The sequence below is a fragment of the Glycine max genome, assembly GCF_000004515.6.
Source record: "Glycine max cultivar Williams 82 chromosome 3 unlocalized genomic scaffold, Glycine_max_v4.0 Gm03_scaffold_27, whole genome shotgun sequence".
Classification (NCBI taxonomy): domain Eukaryota; kingdom Viridiplantae; phylum Streptophyta; class Magnoliopsida; order Fabales; family Fabaceae; genus Glycine; species Glycine max.
In genome coordinates, this window is record NW_024464658.1 from 313,221 (window position 1) to 329,435 (window position 16,215).

General features: G+C 32.9%; 3 protein-coding genes across 12 annotated transcripts; 2 read left to right on the forward strand and 1 right to left on the reverse strand.

Moving 5' to 3' along the window:
* Positions 1-497: 497 nt before the first annotated feature.
* On the reverse strand, positions 498-13,427 carry LOC100785433 (disease resistance protein RPV1). Of its 10 annotated transcripts, none has more exons than XR_005890454.1 (7): positions 10,260-10,416; positions 9,494-10,090; positions 4,154-5,270; positions 3,756-4,043; positions 2,919-3,663; positions 2,197-2,289; positions 498-1,225 (listed from the first exon to the last, which is right to left on the reverse strand). XR_005890454.1 is itself a non-coding variant. In XM_041013656.1 (6 exons), the coding sequence occupies exons 2-5, from the start codon at positions 10,045-10,047 to the stop codon at positions 2,208-2,210; spliced, it is 2,076 nt and encodes a 691-aa protein (XP_040869590.1). In that variant the 5' UTR covers positions 10,048-10,090; positions 10,260-10,417; the 3' UTR covers positions 498-1,225; positions 2,197-2,207. The 10 variants fall into 10 exon arrangements, 8 of the variants coding, with proteins under 8 accessions (XP_040869590.1, XP_040869589.1, XP_040869588.1 ...); XR_005890453.1 differs by having other exon boundaries at positions 2,178-2,289; XM_041013656.1 differs by lacking the exon at positions 2,919-3,663 and having other exon boundaries at positions 2,197-2,324; positions 10,260-10,417.
* LOC106798039 (uncharacterized mitochondrial protein AtMg00810-like) lies at positions 11,906-12,916 on the forward strand. The gene has a single exon (XM_041013667.1). It carries the CDS (start codon positions 11,906-11,908, stop codon positions 12,914-12,916), a length of 1,011 nt encoding a protein of 336 aa, XP_040869601.1.
* Positions 13,428-14,991: 1,564 nt separating the features above from the next.
* LOC102661552 (RNA helicase aquarius) lies at positions 14,992-15,866 on the forward strand. The gene is made up of 2 exons (XM_014773512.3): positions 14,992-15,159; positions 15,283-15,866. The coding sequence occupies exons 1-2, from the start codon at positions 14,992-14,994 to the stop codon at positions 15,646-15,648; spliced, it is 534 nt and encodes a 177-aa protein (XP_014628998.1). The 3' UTR covers positions 15,649-15,866.
* Positions 15,867-16,215: the final 349 nt, after the last annotated feature.

Genomic DNA, 16,215 nt, shown 5'->3' on the forward strand with positions numbered 1-16,215 from the left:
GCTTACTAATTAAATATTTAACGAAGCCCTGGGAAAACACAAAAGTCTTCCTTCGAATTGTAAACGTTAGGAAACTTTAGATCAGCTAAAAGTCTCGGACACAAAATCTTCATTTCACCATTTAATTTTTGCATTTTTCAAATGTTAGATAGGATATAACCACTGTCTGTGTCTTGTAGCGGGGTTGATGTAAGATGCTTAACACTGGTATTTCTTATACCCTGTTTTACAATATATTTACATTTTTTTTAAAAAAAAAATATATCAATACCACCGTAGCACTAATGATTGTAATTTTCTATGAATTTAGGGTTACCTAACACCATTTCAAAATGTTCTCTCGAGTCCACATGTTCCCAATAACCACTGTGAGTGGTGATGTTTTCACATTTTAATATTTCAAACATCAACTTTTATTTCTCTTTATCTTCCTTTCACATTGTGTCATATATCATACTTATATTTTTTTTCTCTATCTCCCTAGATGTGTACTAGCATTTGAGTATTAAAATATATTTTTTCTTTATTTTTTAATAAAAACCAAGGTCAAGTGATGTTTCCATCATCCTTCGTTAAATGAGCAATAGTTAAGTTATCCCTAGCAAGCCGAAGCATCAATTCAACGTCAGTAATTGCTATACAGTGATATTTTTCATTTTCGGTCAAAGATAAGGTGCAGAAGAATGAATTATGCCAAAAGATATATATATATATATTAATATATATATAATATATAATATATAGTATATATATCTCGATTTTTTTTCTTTTTCTTTCCAGTCACCTTGTGCTTCCTTTAGTGTGATATTTAAGATAAGATTGCAGAGACAAAGAACGACCCAGAAATTGTTCGAATTAATGGGAAATTCCTCTTCCAGCGGAGCTTCTTGAATGAAATTTGTTCTTTATCTTTTTCTCCTATTTATTTCCGGATTGATGGATGTAGCATCAAAGCAAATGCCGGCAGATAACGTTCCTCAGATAAAGTATGATGTCTTTATAAACTTTAGGAGCAGGACATTCGTCACGGTTTTCTTGGTTATTTGACCGAGGCTTTCCATCAAAAGCAAATGCATGCCTTTATTTGTAAATGATAAACTTGAGAAAGGAGATGAAATATGACCATCACTTGTTGGAGCAATTCAGGCAGGGATCATTGATTTCGTTGGCCATATTCTCCGAAAACTATACTTCTTCACGTTGGTATCACTAGAAGGAAAGTTACCTATAGGAAAAGACAAAAAATATCACTATAGGCATATAAATATATATATATATATATATATATATATATATATATATATATAAACCTATTTGACATATACACACAATTTTACTGTGGATTTTAAATAAGATTCAACAACATAAATTATGTGTCACTATAACCTATACCTATACATTTAAAATTTTGAGAAATTATGTGTCACTATAATCTATATCTAAATTATGCAAAATAGTTTTAATTCATTTAATATTATATAAAAATTTTAAAACATCATAAATAATTAAAATAAATTTCATTATTAAAGTCATAACTTAAATAAATATATTATAAATATCTATTAAACTACCCAAATAAAAAAAAGTCATCCATAACAAAAAATAAAAATCCTTGAATTTAAATTAAATTTGAGATATAACTAAAAACAAGAAAAATATTTAGGACAAAGCACTCTCAAACTTTGTCCCTCCTATATCACCAATGAAACATTATACACCAGTCACAAATTTGTAAAGGAAGAAGTCTTTGTACAACAGAGAATATTCAGAAAACTTACGACAACATTGCTGACAAAGTTGGTTTTTCCTGCTTCTAAAATATTAAGAGTAAACAAATTTGAAATCACTAAGAATTTGGAGACACGGGTAGAAAGCAACATGAATCAGATTCTGAAGAAAACAGAAGATTTATACCAACCACTATAGCTCCAACCTAAAAGAGTGAGTCCAGCTGCAAGCACTAATCTCAATGAAAATTACTTGGTTGAAGGAATAAGTAAAATAGGCTAATAATAAGTCTAGCAAAAGTATAGCTTCTACAGGACTACATTTTATTAAAACTATGAGTTTCTGATTGCACAAAACAACTATTATTCTGTAAACTGTCATTGAGGATACACTTCATTATGGATGTGCAAACCATATGGAACGAATCAAGAATAAAAGTTAGAGTTTACCTGCCTTGGACACTTGTACCTTCTCTCTTCTTAATTTGTTACAGAATCATCATTGTCAATTGCACAACAATGGGCATGTACAGGCTTCCTATTTGTAACAATTAATCCATCTCTATTGGCCAAATCCAAAAATATATTCATGTGGTACTGTTAGAAAATAGCATATGAAACAAGGTATAAGACATAACAAAAAAGGATATCAGACTATGCTATAAATCTGATTAGACTGTGCATCAGACATGCAACAGAATGATCAGACTATGCAATCAGATTGTCAACCAAGGAAAAAGACTGTAAGATGATGCAGAAAATTAAAGGTTGTGAATTATAAACCAGCAACCACATACAAATGAAACAGAGCAAACTGACTTGATATACTTCAGCAATGCATACATATGAAGAGTTACAACAAGTTCTTAAATAAACAAACTATGAAGCCCCAAGTTGGGCAAAGCAAAAGGTACTCATGACTAAGCTAAAAGGGAAAGCACCATTAGCCTACAGCTGCAACTTATTTTTTTTAGCATAAGCAACCTCTTACCCAACTTTACAAGTTACCACAAAAGCTTTACAAACATTTAATATTAAAAGAAAAAATAAAAAGCTCAAATTTTAATGGGTACAAGACTTTAATTAATAAAGTAACAACATCTCTATATTTATTTGCATGTCAAATGTAACTTCCTACTCTCTTTTCATTGATGTTGAACATTATTCAAAGCATTGTTGAGGACCTAGTACCTTCATTAAATATTTTTCCACAGTTTGAATATTATTCATCAATTATCTTCGATGGATTCAACTTTTCTTCATCAATATGAATTAATATCTTGTCATCTATAAGCTCTGAATGGTCAAACACAGTTTCAACAGTTGATGAAATTGCATCTAATGCCACCACCACCGATTCTTCGATTAATCCTTGGTAATTCTGAATGTCAACGTCACTGCTGTTATACCTGAATTGTTCAACAAGAACCAATACGTCCTTCAATGATTTGCAATCTATGACATCTACAGAGCCACTCTCTATCATAAGAAGCTCCCTCGGATCTAGAACTCTAAGATATCGCTGTCTTCTAAGATTCATAAAGCTTGAAGGCAAGCGCCCCATGTCACTTTCGGTTATCCTAAACATTTCGAGCTTGCTTTGACATACAAAAGACGAGGGTTTTTCTTTGTAACAAACGCATGAAATTAATTCCTCTGATGTCACTGAAATTAATTTCTTCTGTTTTGTAGACCCTTGAAGGGTGAAAAAACTAATGGAGCTTGTATGGTTATCGATTATCATTTGTGTAAAGGACTGATAATTTAGCTTCATTATCTTGAGCTTGTTGAGAGAGAAAATAGAAGGAATCACACTAGCCAACTGAGGACAAGCGCTGATATCCAATACTTCAAGATTTGTGGCTTCTGAAAGGTTTGGAAGCTCCTTCAAGTTTTTAGAACCAGAGACTTTAACTTCTTTTAAATTCTTCAAATTCTATAACAAAATGCAGACATCACGCATGAACTTATGCTGTTAATTTTGTAGTATTTGAATCAGGAGACAATATAACAGGAAGATTTGTTTACCTGTACTCCATCCCAAAGTTTTTCCACCCGGCTATAAGACAAGTCCAAGAGAACAAGGTTTTTGGCAGAAAAGTTCTCTGGCAAGGATTTTAGAGGGAAATACCTCCAAACAAAATACCTTAGCTCAACTGAAAAAGATTGAAGCCTGTGAGGAAAATTATCAACGCAACCTTGATGAGGAAAATACAAAAATTGTAGTTTACTCATCTTAGTAAATGTGTCAGGGCTTAACTTCAGCTCCCTAATTGCTGACAAGTCTGCTCTTATGCTTCTTATGGACTCAGTTCCCTTCCATTATAGTAAAAGAAAAATTTAAAACATCATTAGAAGCCACATTTCCCACAAAAGAATTCAAATGTTAGAAAGAAAAACATCTCATTTTTAATTAAGGCTTTTACCTTATTATTTTTTAATACTTCATAAATGTCATCGGCATCCCATAATCGGCTGCGACTGCCAGGGTCTTCAATAGATTCTTGGCGAACAATCTCCCAACCCATTTCTTGTATGATATCATGCATATACACAATATTATATTTAGAAATGGTTATGAGAGATTTATCTTTCAACCTTTCTAATCCAACAACCACTGAATTATCTCTTTCATTATCTTTCAATAAAACTTTTATGAGGTCCACTTTCACATCCAATCCTATGAAGAAACATGCAAGATCTAAGAAAATCTTTTGTTCTTTGCGATCTAGATCATCATAACTCAATCTCATTGCATTGTAAACATCTGTGTTTGGCATGTTTTTGAGTTTGTCTAGCTGACTTTCCCACACTTCTTTATCTTTTCCACAAAGAAGACCACCCAAAACTTTAAGAACTAATGGAATACCTTTGGCATAACACACCACTCTCTTTGATAATTTATAATACTCCATATCAAAATGCTTTTGGTTAAAGGCATGTAAGATGAAAAGTTCAAGTGCTTCACTAGGGTTCAATACCCCAACTTGGTATATATCATCAACATGAACTTTATTAGCAATAAGCACTTGCTTGTCTCTAGTTGTTAAAATGATTCTACTACCTGGTCCAAACCAATCATGGTTTCCGAACAATTTTTCTAGTAGATCTGAATCATTTACATCATCTAGAACAATTAAAACCTTCATGCGACCAATCTTTCTCTTGATATAATTTGGCAATCCATTTGCTGGGATCATTTTCACATCTTCTTGTAGTAGTGTAGAAAAAAAAATTTCCTTCAAGGTAATTATTCCATGTCTTCTTATTTCTTCCTTTACATTTACCAAAAAACAATAACCGTCATATCCAGAACAATGTTTATTTAAAATTTCTTGTGCAATGGTTGTCTTTCCAATACCACCCATACCCCAAATTCCAATAACACGGACGTTGCTTGACTCATGTTGTAGCATCGACTCTAGATATTGAATTGATCTGTCAATTCCAATAAGTCCTTTTAAGCTAACTGGATTCTTATCCAACCTCATTAATTCAAGATTGACAATGTTGATGATTTCTCCAAGCAGCTCAACTTCAGTCCTATACAACAAAATTAGAGATTGAAAATAAAAAAACATTGTTTATATATTATTGGTTAAATTACTCATTTTGTCCCTATAGTTTCATGATTCTTACTTTTTTAGTCTCTGTAGTTTGAAAGTGGTCTTTTTAGTTCCTATAGTTTACATTTTAATTCTCTTCTAGTCCCTATAGTTTTGAAAGTGGTCTTTTTAATTCCTATAGTTTTTAAATTATAGGGACTAAAAGAGAATTAAAATACAAATTATAAGGACTAAAAAAACACTTTTAAACTATAGGGACTAAAAGAAAATTAAAATATATATTATATGGACTAAAGAAACCACTTTCAAACTATATGAACTAAAAAGGTAAGAATCATGAAACTATAGGGATCAAATGAGTAATTTAACCTATATTATTATAACTATATAATTTAATGTCACATGAACAGAAGTTAGATTTCATCTTAAAATCAATTGACATTAAGTGAAGTTATCCAATTGATATATAAGTTGCATTCCAAAAACTGAGGTAGACGATATGAAACTTTCTTCCTAACACCTAGGGATGACAAAACAGGTTGGTTCAACTTATTTAGGCTCATCACACCTTCTGCCGGCCAAAAATGAGTAAGGACGAGCTGACCCACTAAAATTTAGGGGACTTAACATCCTGACTCACCCTGCCAAAAGGTGGGCTAGCAGACTAGTAGGATAGCCCTCTATATTTTACAAAAAGAATTTTAAAAAATCCCACAGAAATGCTTGGGCAAGGAACACATCATTTTTCATTTTTTTATACAAGTACAATAAAGATGCAAACAACAAACACATAAATACTGACATATTAGGAAACATAATCAAGTCACAATTTAGAAAGACTGAAACTTGAGAGAGAGATAACTCTCAGAGCTAGAGGTTACTTTGAGGAACAACGTCATTAATGTGAGACTCAAAGCGAGAGGCACACCGTGAGTCCGTGACTGAGAGCGAGAGCTTTAGACTCAACAAGTGCCGCCAGAGTGAGTCACAAATAAGGACCGACAGAGAGAGAGAGTGATTGGACGTGTGACTACGAGGCATAATGGCTTTAGTGTGAGGCACAACGACATCAACATGGTGGACAACCAAGAGAGAGAGATCGAATAGCATGACTATGAGGGACAACATCATCAGCGTGGTGTCGTGACTGAGAGTGAGAGGCTTGGACTCTATGAGTGATCATGAAGGGGGACACAAAGAAGGACCAGGAGAGAGAGAGAGAGAGAGAGAGAGAGAGAGAGAGAATGATAGGAAAATGTGACTGGGAGGCACAATGGCATTGGCATGAGACTGCGTGAGTGTGAGGCACAATGACACCGACATGGTGGACAACCAAGAGAGAAAGAGAGAGAGAGAGAGACCAAATAGCGTGATTGTAAGGCATAATGTTGTCGCCATGTGATTGAGAGCAAGAGGAACATTGTGAATCTGTGACTAGGAGCGAGAGGCTTGGTTGTGAGTGCTGCTAGAATGTGACACAGAGGAGGACTAGGAGAGAGAGAGTGGTGCTGTGAGGAGAAGACAAATGAAAGTTTAGACAATGAGAGAAGAAGACAAATCCAAACCCAAACTTTTTTTTTTTAATTCACTTCTCATATATTATAAAATATAAAGTATAAGTATTATTAAAAACAAATAAATATGACGGGTTGGTGGGCCAACCCACCTCGCCTTTAATTTTCCCCCAACGAGTGTGCCTACTAGATGGTGGGCCAACCCACCTGAGTTATCCACCCCGTCCTACCATATTGATCGATGGTGGGCTAACTAACTTGGGCCGACCCATTTTACCATATCTACTAACACTATCCTCCACCTGGTCGTGGCCATAACAAGTGCGCGTACTAGAATAGACAATTTATCAAGATAGGTTACAGGTTTTGATATCATGTTAGATTTCATCTTAAAATCAGAAGTAAATTACACAAACTTTCTTGAGGTTTGGACTTATTACACTTGATACCCATCCCTTTTTGAACCCTACCAAAAAACCCCTTAATTTACGAGGGTTTGTTACACGGACCTGGCTTCTCTGCTGTCCATTTTCGTGCGATTCTCGTGCTATCCCTTTAAAACGACATCGTTTTGGAGGGACAATACGGGGACAACACGAAAAAGGACAACAAAGAAGCCAATTTGTTGTTACACCTACACCCCCCCTAAGTCCTAGAAATTAAAATGCTAATTAATGTGTGACATGTGATTGGCACATGAGCTTTAATGATTTTTTTCTTTCATAAAATTCCTTATCCTCTTCGTGAAGACTGAACATGTTCTGATGAGGAATTCAGTAGCAGTTCATTCACCAAATGAACCAAAAAACTAGTGAAGGTGAGGCATGAATATTCCATAATTTTAGGAGACATGAATTCAGTAGTATGCGCCATTTTAAATGAGTAGCAACTTGCAAGTCCAAATCCCTCTCTGTAACCTATTTAATATTCAATGTTTCTAAATTACCAAAGTAGAATTGTAGAATGAAATAGAAAAGGAGACAAAAAATAAATTGAACAAAACTTAAACAAAAAAACCAATGAAACCCACCACAAATAGAACAAGAATGAATATTCCAAGATGGAAACTAAAAATAGTTCTAATTCAACAAGATTATGCTTATGTTATCCAAAATGGAATTAATCTTTAACAAGATTAATCCCAAGAATACACATCCCCTCCTCAAACATCCTCTTGAAGCACGATTACTCCAATTCATCTTCATCATTAACATTGACGATCTCCTCAATGTTCAAATTTCTGTAGTTTGAGACTAGGCTGTCGCGTTGAATGCATCATTGCATGCAGAGAGGAGAAAATCTATCAATGGCATGGTGGAACTCAAATCTTGATTTGTCTAGTTCCCACCATTTCTTAGATCTAGATTAAAGTGGTTTTTAGATTTGAGATGTTGTTGTAGTGGTGGTGTTTCATTGTCGGCGTTGGTGGTGAGGACAACAACGAGTGGGGGAGTGGGAACTACAGCAATGTCATGGCGGAACTAAAATCTTGATTCGTGTGGTTCCCACTCTTTTTTAGATATGGATTGTTGTGGTTCTTGTATCTGAACTTGTTGTTGTGGTGGTGGTGGTGGTTTGTCATCACGGTGATGATGATGGGAAAATCAAATTTTGATTAGGTCGTGATGGAAGTGAAGGGAAAGAACAAAGGAGAGGACTTAGGAGAATTGAAGGACACCTCTATACCTAATATCCATCTGTTTAGTGACAAGGGCAATTTGGGTTTATCCAAAAAATAAAATAATTTATTTCTTGTATAATTTTATTTGTTAACTGGAGGCTTCACAAAATTTAGAGAAGTGAGCTAAAAGTAATGTCCAGAAATGAATAGGTACCAAGTGTAATAAGCCTAAACCTCAAGGTGGGTTGATATAATTTACTCTAAAATGAATTGATATCAAGTGAAGTTATCCAATAAATATATAAATTACATTCCAAAAAATTAAACATTATAAGAAAACAATTATTATTGAAAATTTTAAATATGTATAATTAAATATTTTTATGTACTTTTGCTATCATTAAATTAATTTTACACTATATTTTTCATCTGTATCAATATATACATCAACTAAGTGAGGCATTTAGTTTTAGATAATTTTTTTAATATTTTTTTCTCGAAACAACTTTAGCTTAAAAGAAACATTAAAATTTAAAACTAAAGAAAAATAAAAACTATCAAACAACATCTATTTTATTTTTTTCTTAATTACACTATTTATCCTCAACTTTTTACTTTTTACCAAATATCCCAACAAATTATTTGGGTGTAAAATTTGATGGTAAAATCTGATAAAATATAACAAATTAGGACTAAAATTTGTCAAAATTAAAAATAAAAAATTGGAAAAAAGTGAAACTATATGATAAAATTCACAAGTTTCTTAAATATAAGGGGTAAAATGCGCAAAATTTATTTGGCAGAGGTAAAATTTGCGAGAAATATAAAGTTGAGCAATAAAATTAAAGTGATTTTATGAAGGAAAAAATGTTGGCAAAAAAATCAAAGGTTGACACTTTTCACTATTAAGCAACTTGTGATAATTATAGCCAGGAACATAACAAATAAATATAATAAACTATTTTTTTAATTACAGTTTTTTTTTTCTTCTTATGTTTGAGAGGAAGTAAACATAAACAGAGAAAAACAAAATAGAGCACTGATTATGGGGGTTGGGGAGCTTACTTGTAATCGAAAGACTTTATTCCTGATAAATCAGCAGCTTTCTTCAAAGCATGTCTCCAGTTTTGCACTGTTGTCAAATTATATTTCTTTTCATGTTCAGAAAGAGCTTTTTCATAACTCCCCTTTTGATGTCGTACATCTGTGGGATTTACATGGTAGAAAACAGGTATCACAGTTTGTCCATATGTCTCCCTGCACTCAATTATTTTCACAAGTTCTTCGAGACACCAACGCGAAGAGGAGTAGTTTTCAGAGAATATGGTCAAGGAAATCAATGATCCTTGAATTGCTCCAACAAGTGATGGCCATATTTCATCTCCCTTCTCAAGTTTATCATCTATGAAGGCATGTATCTGCTTTTGATGAAAAGCCTCAGTCAAATAACCAAGAAAACCGTGACGGATGTCCTCGCCCCTGAAGCTAACAAAAACATCATACTTTATTTGAGGAATATTATCTGATATTTCACCCGTCAATCCTGAGATAAGCAAAAGATCACAAAGAAGAAGAACAACATATTTTATTTGAGAAGCTCCGGAAGAAGAATTTGCCATTGAATCTGATCACAAACTGTATCTGGCTCGTTCTTGTTTTGATCTGCAAAAGAATGTCAAAATAAAGGGAGCACAATATGCTATTGAAAAAGAACGAGAAGTATGTACTCAAATAAGAAATTTTATCTTATTATTAGATCTTTTTCCATTTCATTCTTCTACGCCTTATGTTTGATCCAAATTGAAAATATCACTGTAAAGCAATTACTTACCTCTCGAATGATTTTACCCAACTGATGTTTTGGCATACGAGGGATCAGATTTATAACTAAAGCTTACATGTGTAAAGCCATAACCTGCCGAGACCTGCAATTTAATGTAAAGTTCCAAAATTAACACATTGTATAGGGGTACCCAAAAAATAGCAGCATATAAAATTTTTTAATTTCATTAAATCCAAAGTATTTAAAAAGTTATTAAGTCATTACTACTTCGGATCACTTATTTCTTATAAAAAATATTTTTTTTTAATTTCATTACAATCCAAACTTGTATTGTAGTACAGTGGCTGAGGTCCTTCTCGTACAAAAATTAAAATAAAAAAGGCATGTTACTGTTTTGATATATCTGTATGAAAACTATGCATCTTCCAAGTATGAATGGGGAAATTGATAATTGGCAACAACTTGAAAGAACATTAAATTTGGAATTGATGTTACGTAACCCTATTTAAATTCTTGGAAATTTACAACCATTCGTTGGTATATATGGTTTCACTTTCTTCCACGTGCGTCTCAACTCTCAATTATCTTAATTTATTGAAAATTTATGACGGTGAACTGTACTTGAAATTTAAAAATATTTTTGAAGACCTTATCTTTTGATAATGATGATGTCTTATTTATTTGTCTTTATGTGGATGACCTTATCTTTTGATAATGATGATGTCTTATTTATTTGTCTTTATGTGGATGACCTTATCTTTACCGGCAATAACCCAAATTTGTTTGAAGACTTCAAGGAGTCCATGTCTCGTGAATTTGATATGACAAATATAGGACTTATGTCATATTACTTGGGAATGGAAGTGAAGCAAACGGAGAATGGTATCTTTGTCTCACAAGAAAGGTACACAAAAGAAGTGTTGAAGAAATTTAATTACTCAAATAAGAAATTTGATCGTATTATTAGATCTTTTCGCAAGTCATTCTTCTACGCCTAATGTTGGATCCAAATTGAAAATATCACTGTAAAGCAATTACTTACCTCTCGAATGATTTTACCCAACTGATGTTTTGGCATACGAGGGATCAGATTTATAACTAAAGCTTACATGTGTAAAGCCATATATAACCTGCCGAGACCTGCAATTTAATGTAAAGTTCCAAAATTAACACATTGTATAGGGGTACCCAAAAAATAGCAGCATATAAAATTTTTTAATTTCATTTAAATCCAAAGTATTTAAAAAGTTATTAAGTCATTACTACTTCGGATCACTTATTTCTTATAAAAAATATTTTTTTTTAATTTCATTACAATCCAAACTTGTATTGTAGTACAGTGGCTGAGGTCCTTCTCGTACAAAAATTAAAATAAAAAAGGCATGTTACTGTTTTGATATATCTGTATGAAAACTATGCATCTTCCAAGTATGAATGGGGAAATTGATAATTGGCAACAACTTGAAAGAACATTAAATTTGGAATTGATGTTACGTAACCCTATTTAAATTCTTGGAAATTTACAACCATTCGTTGGTATATATGGTTTCACTTTCTTCCACGTGCGTCTCAACTCTCAATTATCTTAATTTATTGAAAATTTATGACGGTGAACTGTACTTGAAATTTAAAAATATTTTTGAAGACCTTATCTTTTGATAATGATGATGTCTTATTTATTTGTCTTTATGTGGATGACCTTATCTTTTGATAATGATGATGTCTTATTTATTTGTCTTTATGTGGATGACCTTATCTTTACCGGCAATAACCCAAATTTGTTTGAAGACTTCAAGGAGTCCATGTCTCGTGAATTTGATATGACAAATATAGGACTTATGTCATATTACTTGGGAATGGAAGTGAAGCAAACGGAGAATGGTATCTTTGTCTCACAAGAAAGGTACACAAAAGAAGTGTTGAAGAAATTTAATATGCTTGATTGCAATCCTGTGAACACACCTATGGAAGGTGGCTTGAAGTTATCAAAGTTTGATGAAGGACAGAAGGTAGACTCCACGATCTTCAAGAGTCTTGTGGGGAGTTTAAGGTATCTAACCAATACAAGGTCCGATATTCTATATGCGGTGGGAGTTGTGTGTCGCTTTACGAAGGCTCCTACCTCTCCTCATCTAAAAGCCGCAAAAAGAATTCTTCGTTACTTGAAAGGTACAATTGATTTTGGATTGTTTTATTCTCCCTCCAATAACTATAAGCTTGTGGGATTTTGTGATAGTGATTTTGCCGGAGATGTTGATGATAGAAAAAGTACTACCGGATTTGTATTTTTTATGGGTGATTGTGTTTTTACATGGAGTTCTAAGAAACAAGGCATTGTGACACTTTTTACTTGTGAAGCCGAGTATGTAGCTGCAACTTCTTGCACATGTCATGCCATTTGGCTAAGAAGATTGTTGGAGGAACTTCAGTTGCTGCAAAAGGAAAGCACAAAGATCTATGTTGATAATAGATCTGCACAAGAGCTTGCAAAGAATTCGGTGTTCCATGAACGAAGTAAGCATATAGATACAAGGTATCATTTCATTAGAGAGTGCATTACAAAGAAAGAAGTAGAATTGACTCATGTGAAAACTCAAGATCAAGTTGCGGATATTTTCACCAAGCCTCTCAAATTTGAAGATTTTCGAGGATTGCGAGCAAGACTTGGTGTGCAGAAGAATTTTCCAATTAAGGGAGGATGTTAGATATTGATTAGAAAAATAATAATAACAAGTTTTATGAGCCTTAAATTGTGGAAGATAAAAGTTGTAAGGTTGTAAGTTACAAAGTCTTGAATAAGCAATTATGTGAGCATTTAGTATTCTTGAATAAGCAAATTATGTGAGTGGTCACTCTATTTTAATATAAATAGGGGATCATACTTTTGTATTTTGTGTGCCAAATGAAATAAAATCTTCTTCTTCTTCTAACAATGTTTTTAACAAATTTAGATCCCTCAACTACAGTTGAAGTGATGTTCGTGAGAAACCTCATAGAAGAATTTCTGGAGTTCTTAATTTGTTAAGAAGTTTTAATCTTTAATACAATCTATAAATGTTTTCCCCTACAACAAAATATTTTTACTTGAAAGTAGTTAGCTGAACTTCTTTTGTTTTTGTTGTCTTTCTTTTCTTTTTAGATCCTGGATTCACAGGTATTTCCCCTGAAACAATTATCTGGTGAGGACGATGAACTTATTGATGCTACTGGTTTGGGGCTAGTTAATGATGCCTGTGTCCTGTACTGTGAGAGGTTTATGGAATTTCTAATTGACCTCTTGAGTCAATTGACAACGAGGAGGTATTCTGTTATGACTATCTGCAATCTCTCTCATTTAAGGGTTAAGTTATTTTGTTTAATACTATGTATTGTATGTTTTAGTTTTATGCATATTTTTATTTTGCAAGTGTTATTAATGATGACCATGTTGCTTCCATATTTTAAATTGGGAAATTTTTTATTCTTTCCTAGCAATTATGGTTGAACTGAAAAATCATCCATGTGGTAAGTTATATATAGGACCACGTCAAAGCTATTAGTGGAAGGGTGAATCAGGATGGCAGTGCTGTCTGTCAACGTCACCCAACTGCGATCCACTCACTTATAGAATAGAATGAGCCAAACAACAACGATGACGCGTTCAAACTTTTATTTAAATTAAATCAGCAATGAATATTATTAAAGGAAAACGCGTTCAAACTATTATTATATCCAGTAGTAATAGTAATACCCATTCTATTCTGGTCCCTCCACAAGCTCCCATACTTTTCCTTACTCCACCAGTGCTATTATTTAATTTAATTTAATTACATAGGTCTTAGAGTGGAAGAAGTTTAACGGGTAACAATATAAAATCAACATTTATTTTCTACTTTCAATTTTTACAATATTAACTAACTAGCTATAACTATTCTTTCCCTTAAATAGTTTCAAATAAAAAGGAAATGAACTAGTAACCAGTAAAGCTTTCATAGAATGAAATACAATAGCAGTTACTTGCAAAGAAGGAAAGTTAAGTGGCTTGTTTTAAACAAAATTTACCTTTTAATTTATTTAATCAATTTTTTAAACTAGACTATAATTTATTTAATTAAATTAGATATGTTTGGTAAATATTTTTTTCCCTAACTTATAATGTTTTTTAAATGTTATTTGAGGTTGTGTTTGAACCCAGTTCTTTTATCAATATTTTAAGATGTATTTTTATTTATCATTTCTTTTCATGTTATATTATTTATTTTAACAAAATATAGTTTTTAAAATCATATTATTTATTTTCATTACAACAGTATTTGATAAAATATTTATTTGATGTCAGATAACTTTATTATCATATATAGTCATTGCACAAGATCCTTTAATTAATATAAATATTCAATGATAAGTGAATAGTCGTGACATGGACAACAGAATTCATGAACATACTCTTTAATTCATTAACATTCTTGGAATAATATAATTGGCTAGATTTTAAAGATTCCTTATGAATGATTTTTGAGGAAGGAAACCTTATGAATGATTTTTCTGTTACTATGTATTGTATGAGGAAGGAAACCTTATGAATGATTTTTCTGGAAAGATAAAACGTGATGAGTGAAAGCCACCAAAGGGGGGAACTGAGAACAGTAACTGTGGCTTTGGATACAGCTCAATACCACATGGATGTAAGTAATATTGCCGAAAAAGGGGCAGAAGATGTTTATGGTACATTTAATGTGTTGATGAGGAGGAAGCCAAAAGAAAACAATTTGAAGCCATCCTAGAATCAATAAGGGATTTAATGAATGAATACTGTATTGTTCCCAAGTGGTTGGAAAACATTTTTCTTGGTTATGGGGATCCTTCAGCTGCACAGTGGACTAATATGCCTGATATATTGGAGACAGTAGATTTCAAAGACACTTTTGTTGATGCTGGTCACTTAAAAGAAAGTTTTTTGGATTATGAGGTTAGTATTCATTTTCAAATTCATAGAAGTTATTGTTGCATGGTTGTGATTGATGTCTTCCATTATGAATTAGTGTATGAAACTAAGGTATTGATGTGACTTTCCTCTCACTGTATTCTTCAGGTGTCTTTTGTTAATCCTGATGGCTCAGGAAATTTGAATCCAAGGCCTCCTTTTAAGATCAAGCTTCCCCGAACACTCAAACCAAACAATGGTGCTCTTACTGGGCATGCAATATCTAATTCTGGTGCAACAAATGAAATCAATGTGGTTGATGCTAATTATCAGAAAGAAGCACTAATTATTGAGACATATACTCCTCCAGATCCTGGCCCCTATCCTCAAGATCAGCCTAAACAAAATTCAGTTCGATTTACTCCCACCCAGGTGAATTCAGCTCTTGATCTCAATCATATACTGTCACTTTTCATGCATAATGATTTTTCTTTTAATCTTTCTCTGCCCCCCTGCTTTCCTCACAATAGTTGAATCTGAGTATTTGACCAAAATCCAATTGATTCATATGGCTAAATTGATGCATGTGGAATGCAAAAATACAATGCTTGTGTTTCTTGATCCAGTACATATTAAGTATGTAGTGTAGTTAGCATCACAAGTCATGTCCTATTTCCCTTTGTACTGTCGCCTCGTCAGTAATATGAAATGGATGATCAGTGTGCCATGATATATTTTAAAAGTTTTGACAAGAATAAGGAGTCCATGATTTTGTGACAATGTAGATTCATGTTACCCTTAAATTTGTTAACGAATAGGATTGTGTTTACCATTACTTGTTGATGTTTTGCTGATGGTTGTTTTAAAGAAATTTCCATTGTTGATATGCAAAGAAATTGGAAAGTTCTTTTTGGCCACGTTGGCTTTCTGTTTTCTTTGTACTTTCTGTCAGTGGGTGCAGTTGAGGAGAGCAAGGAAAAAAGCACTTGGTTCACACATTTTAAAAAATTTTGAGGCCTTCCTGTTCTTCCTTTCTCTCTAGCTGCAGTTCAACTGCAGGTGATCAAAATCCCCCATATATACTTCCCCACATGTACTTTA

What these genes read in the sequence shown, in the direction of transcription:
- LOC100785433 (XM_041013653.1), bottom strand. Translation starts at nt 10,047, where the DNA reads ATGGCAAATTCTTCTTCCGGAGCTTCTCAAATAAAATATGTTGTTCTT. An exon ending in ATAAAGTCTTTCGATTACAA is followed by an intron (nt 5,271 to 9,493) that starts GTAAGCTCCCCA and finishes TTTGTTGTATAG; the next exon opens with GACTGAAGTTGAGCTGCTTG. An exon ending in AACTTTGGGATGGAGTACAG is followed by an intron (nt 3,664 to 3,755) that starts GTAAACAAATCT and finishes ATTTTGTTATAG; the next exon opens with AATTTGAAGAATTTAAAAGA.
- LOC106798039 (XM_041013667.1), top strand. Translation starts at nt 11,906, where the DNA reads ATGACCTTATCTTTTGATAATGATGATGTCTTATTTATTTGTCTTTAT.
- LOC102661552 (XM_014773512.3), top strand. Translation starts at nt 14,992, where the DNA reads ATGAATGAATACTGTATTGTTCCCAAGTGGTTGGAAAACATTTTTCTT. An exon ending in AAAGTTTTTTGGATTATGAG is followed by an intron (nt 15,160 to 15,282) that starts GTTAGTATTCAT and finishes TGTATTCTTCAG; the next exon opens with GTGTCTTTTGTTAATCCTGA.